Source organism: Neoarius graeffei, chromosome 20 (assembly GCF_027579695.1).
Source record: "Neoarius graeffei isolate fNeoGra1 chromosome 20, fNeoGra1.pri, whole genome shotgun sequence".
Lineage (NCBI taxonomy): Eukaryota > Metazoa > Chordata > Actinopteri > Siluriformes > Ariidae > Neoarius > Neoarius graeffei.
Window position 1 is genome coordinate 5,077,328 of NC_083588.1, and position 6,000 is coordinate 5,083,327.

Consider the following 6,000-nt stretch of genomic DNA (forward strand, 5'->3'; position numbering starts at 1 on the left):
TGGATTTTGAGAAACTGAGCATTTTTATTTTTTGCAAATTCGATCAAGAAAAACGTTTATACAGACCGTCCGACAAAATCATTTCCACTTTGAATGTAAACAAACTGGCGAAATAACCGGAGAAATTTGTGAAAAATGTGTTGATGATGATAATTCTTGCAAAATAAAAATAGATACGTTCTTCCCATCAAATACTTTTTTCCATATTTTGTTGCTTTTTTTTTTTGGGTGTTTTTGTTTTCGAGTCGAGCTTTTATTTTGTCCTCCGTCGGTTCAGCAACACACTCCACCATTTTGTTTTTCTCTACTCACGGTATATGAGCTGATATCCTCGTCGTCGAGTTGCCAACCAGAGCGTGCGATTGCTCATATCCAGTGAATGTGGACAGAATAAAAATAATCATAAATGCTTTTCATGTATACCCGATGAGACCAAATGCATGAACGGGACTCCTTGTGACGGATCAGGATCGAGCTTTAAACAGCGGCCCAATCGTCGTAAAAAGACTCGTCTGTAATTTGCTGTCTTGGTCGCCGGGAAGTGATTTGATGTTTTAAGATGAGTTGCTTCTGTTTGATGATTTTAACCTGTTGGCTTTCTGTTTGCAGACGGCGGTGTCTCTCCAGGCCTGCAGGATCTAAAATTATCTCCGTCAGACGACAACGGCGTGTGCGACAGCGGGGTGGAGACGTCCTTCCAGTAGCCGAGCCTCACCGTGACTGACTGACTCACTCGCTGACCTCTGACTGGAGCCACAGCCCCAACCTTGAACTACGAGTTCGCAATCTTCAAAGCCGCTCGGATCTGGGACTCGCAATTTTGGCCCCTGCAATTGGCTGCTGTCAAGCCACACCCACACGCAGGACCATTAGCTAGGCAGCGCTTGGAGAGTTTTGATGGCGAGACGCACTCGGATGAATAATTTCTTTTGGATAAGATTTGTATTTAAGTATTTTTTTTCTACTCCGTACGTTTTTATTTTTAAAAATGGTTTTTGATTTTATTAGCAAGCCGACAGTGACTGTTAAACAATGCCTTGTTTATTTTCTGACCGATATCTAGCTGATATTAATGTCCAGAAGAAGCGGACGAACGTGTCCAACTCTGCCGTGTTTTTGTGTGAGAGTGATTTTATGAGCAGCATCAGGAGTTTCAATCTTCAGGGTTTATATAATAGCAGTCATTTTCCTTTTTTTTTTAAGTCGATCCTGCCTCAGGAAACACTGCACTCCATTTGGCTCTGCTTGCTTCATGTAGTCAGGTTCATCCCAAAATTTGGCATCTTGATCACATCTGATTCTTGGGGCGGGCGCACACACACACACACCGAGCCTCTGGACCAGTGGGCTTTTTCATATACTGAAGAAAAACAACGAAGCTTTTCAGAACAATTTTACAGCAATGGCGTTTATTTAACTTTATTTCTCTTCGCATTTCATCTAAGCTTTTCATCTCCTGTTGCGCTGCACAGACATTTTTGGGTACTGTGTTGATTTTTTTTTTTTTCTTGTGTTTGTGGTGCTACAATCAGAAACAATAACGAGTACTGAATGAAATCTCATTTTAAAGATTGCTTTTATTTCAGAGGCCATTCTCCCACCTCTAGGTTTTTGCAAACCAAACTTTTAAATCGAAAAGGAAAAATGATCCTTTGCCAAAAATATTCACAATTCCAGGCCAGGCCAGCCCAGGATTGTACATGATCAGCCAAGGTATTTTCCCAGTGTAACTAACAAGTGAGGAAGCGTTCTTGGATCATTCGATATGCGTTTGTTGATTAATCTTGAGGAAGTGCTTGAGGATTGAGGTGGTTAGGGTTGCGGTAGATGTGGAGCATGTCCCAGGAACGCTGCGCACAAGGTTGGGAGTACACCCTGGATTGGACACGGGTTTATCGATTCAGACAGATGGCTTATTGCGTCACCTGTTTTTGGGAGGTGGGAGAAAACCAAAGAACTCAGAAGAAACTCGTATGCACACGGAGAACATACGAAGTCCCACACTGACAGGAACCCGAGCCGTAAGACGGCAACGTTAGTTTATACTATTGTGCAAGCTGCTTTCGAAATCGTGTCGTCACGCTAAAAGATGTATAACGTTGGCATAATTTGAGCTCTAACTGTTACTGAATTTACTTCTTATCTCGAACTCCGCCTTCAAATCACGGGCCACGCCTCCTTTCATATCTGAAGCTGGTGCGGAGAGATCAAGTAATGGCTGCTGTGAAATGATTGGTTGATTGACAAAATTGTGGATGACAGGAACACTGTTCATGCGCTTTCCTCACGGGGGGGAAAAAACATTCAAATATGAAAAAAGTCAAAATGATTTGACTTCCTTGACTGTTCAGTCCTCTGTTGAAATGCTTATGAATAATAATTAGGCATGTTTCATTGTGATCCATGTTCTACCAGTTTGTGGTGATCTTTGCACTGTGAGGACTGAAAGAACCGGAGTCCGTTTCAAAGTCGAGAAATTTTTCTTTCCATGGATTTGCAGTTCTCAGGAAAAATCAAACAAATGCCTTTTTTTTGTTTGTTTTTCTTTGCTTCTCTGAATAACTGGAGACGCATCCGAAGCTCAATGCCCCTTTTTTGTCTCTTTATAGTGATGTTCTCATGAACTCAAGCTTCTTTATATCACTTCTTCTGTTGCCTTGAAATTCTCCAGCCCCAGACTGCTATATATCATGGTATAGTGAGGAAAACCAAAGCTCTCGCTTACAGTTTAGATCGAAACTGTATTTATATTATTATCTGCATTTGAACTTGGTTTTTATTGACATTTTTATAATAAAATGATTAATTTTATTAATTCTTCCATTGTGTTTGAATGTTCTTGGGTAACTTAAGTGACACACAAAGGAATTAAACACAATTTTCACCTCAGGCTATACATGTTTCCATGCTAACGAAGCTAACGGAAGTTTTTCCGAGGTTAAATCTTTTCCTTGAAATTCTGCCTCCAATCACGACCAGTTCTTTGCTGATTGAAGTGTAATTATGTATCTGAATGATGTTGAACAGGTATACGAATGTGGTTTTATTTATAAACAGAGATATTTTTTGAGTGACCGACTCGGAAGACTTGCTAGCTTTGTACCTTTGGTGCAGCGTTAAAGAAGCTAACCTATCTCGCTTAACATATTTTGGCTGATTTGGCTCAATTTTAGGGAAATGAAACATTGGCTTTTACTAATTTTTATTTGAGATTAAACATCTATGTTCAGCAGTGTTACTTTTCACGATAAACTGAATTGTTAAAGGTCCCATGGCATGAAATTTTCACTTTCTGAGGTTTTTTAATGTTAAAATGAGTTCCTCTGACCTTCTTAAGTCACCCCAGTGGCTAGAAATTTCATAATGTGTAAACCAAACTATGCCCAACATTTGAGAATGGCGCGTCAAAACGGCGCGTTGATAAGCTCTTCCCTTTACTACGTCAGCAAGGGAGATGATCCCCACGCCCCCCCCTCTGGATTCCCACCCACTGTATGGATTGCCCGCCCAGTTGTAGTGAGGAGACCATAGAGGACACAACAACATGGCATCACCTAAGCGAGCGAAACATGGAAATTGCGCTGTACATGGATGTGACAGCACAGAAAAGAGTCTGTTTTTACTGCCGACGGGAGAGCCCCTGAAGACGCAGTGGCTTAATTTTATTTACTTCAATAATACGCCGTCGAGTCTACCTAAGACGGTGTATGTTTGTCGGAAGCATTTTCCTGATGAATGTTTCCACAACTTGGGACAGTACAGGGCAGGTTTTGCACATCAACCGTCACTGAAGCCTGGGTCCGTACCAAGCATCCCTGCCGCATCAGCAACAAACACCGAACAAGTAAGTGTATAACTGGTCGTTTTGCCGTGTTTTTTAAAATCGGTGCGTTAGCCTAGCAATGGCTACATTAGCTGTGCAGCTAACCGCTTCCTGCAGTTAGCCAGGTAATCTGCGCTACAAAACTAAAGAGCATGCTCTGTTAAACTGAGTTTAGTCTGGAAATTGACTGTAACTTATGAGCTTATGTTTGACTATTGCTCCGCAATGCATGTCTTCTGTTGGATAAGCGATATGTTGCTGTAGTTGCTGCTTCTATCCTCTTTGGTTATGGAGTGCGTGTTCAAGCCTAGGGTATTATACGTTCGTAAACTACCACTCCGAACACTCACTCTCTGTTCTCTGTGCCATGTTGAGTTTACGAAAGGAGTCCGAGGGAGAACAGGGTTTTGTCTTAGCAGCGTGGCTACAGGCGCTGATAGCAGCGAGTGTGTGTGTGTGTGTGCACGCAAACACTATACTACTATACTATACTACTAGTGTTGTACACACATTTTCCCACTCCCTTATTTAGACTTGTGAAGGAACCTGATTAGTGGTCATTTCTTCTTATGTTATGTATTTCTCATATTTATTTTTGTATGTCCATAATTTTCTGTCAGTATGTAGATCAGTATCAGTATAGAGATCTTGCAGTCACATGACCGGAAAGTACACAGCCGCCATCTTGTCGGTCAAAAACACCGCTGAATACTGCTGCACTCGTGTACAGAATGGATCAATTTCAACCGACGGACTACACGGCTCATTTTTCTAATGAACAGATAGCTAGATATATGTCTAAAATAAACGATCTACAGATTAGTGACCCTTATGGCTTACCAGACGGAGTTTTCACGACCGCGTCAGTGGATTTTGAACTGCCAGAGGTGGAATACCCAGACGTGTATAATTACCTCATTAACTTTCCCTCACTGTTCAGTGGTGAAGCACTGCGTGCTTATAAATCTCTGGACAGTTATCTTTACAGAAATTCAGAATTTGTCAGCGACTCAGATGTGGCATCTTGTAAACAAGAAAATAATCCTCACTGGATGGGTAAGTCACTTAAGTATTGAGTATAGCACTGACCAGCCGATTATAGACTAGAATAAGGTAATTCCAGCTGTAATTCCAAATCGTCCGTCTTGTTTACCCGGCGTTGGAGAGGTAGAGGCTTAGTAGTGGAGATTTGAGTGGTTGTTTTCTGAGCTTAGTCAACAGGCCGGCTCTGCAGCCTCGCTTTTGCTTCCGCTCCCGGCGCCGCCTCCTTCGCTTTGCTTCCAATAACAATCCATGGAGACCCCGCAGGTCTCGCTATCTCGTCCGGAATGTTGTGCATGCGATGGAAATCGCTACAAACCGTCATTTTCTGCTGGAAACCAATGTCCAGTAAGTCCATACGGTTGTAGTGGATATTGAAGTCCGGTACAGACGAACAACACGCAAAAATACACACAAAAAACATAAAAAACGTGCACAGGTAGGGAGAGCTTGTAGCCGCAGCCGTTGTAGTAGAATTGTATATAGTAGGTTTTTCCAGAAGAAAAGGTAGAAGCAGAAGTAGAACCAGAAATAGAAGTAGAAGGCGGAAATATGGCGTTTGACCGACAAGATGGCGTCCGTCACAATCTGGATCGGCTGTGACGTCACATGCAAGTGCTCCATTGCCATTGCTACTGTTCACACACGGCTAGCATGGCCGCAGCTTGGTCAAGCCCCTCCCCCTCCCCCCATGGCCCGCCCCCACCCTCTACCCTTCCCCGCCTCCTGCTTCTCATTAGCAAAACGACGCACTGGGAAAAGCGCTGAAATGGGGCTTTCTCCCAGGAGGCTATGTTTACGTGCCGAGGGTTCATTTCGAGAAAGGCTGCGGATATAACATCCGGAAGCCTCCACGAGCCCGTTTAAAGCATCAACAAACCACCATGCCATGGGACCTTTAAATTTATACAGCAGAGCTGTAACACACAAGCGGAATACCCTGATCTGTCCACCAGATGGCGGAAGAGCTACATGAAGCCAGCATCCAGATGTGCTTTCAATGATTTAGAGATTGTGATACAAAAAAATAAATGATGTCCAGATGCATCCTGTTTGGTCCTGCACTAGAGGAAAAACTCTCATCTTGCTAATATGAAAAATATTAAGGGGAGTTTATAAGCGGCTATTAACCAAAA

The 6,000-nt window shown here is 42.7% G+C and overlaps 1 protein-coding gene across 1 annotated transcript in view; it reads left to right on the forward strand.

Moving 5' to 3' along the window:
* Positions 1-2,815, forward strand: part of nfkb1 (nuclear factor of kappa light polypeptide gene enhancer in B-cells 1) — a 61,217-nt gene extending 58,402 nt beyond the window's left edge. Inside the window, exon 24 of the mRNA XM_060901155.1 lies at positions 610-2,815. Coding sequence (XP_060757138.1) covers positions 610-704 — 95 coding nt within the window. The 3' untranslated portion in view covers positions 705-2,815. The remainder of the gene's footprint in view (positions 1-609) is intronic.
* Positions 2,816-6,000: the final 3,185 nt, after the last annotated feature.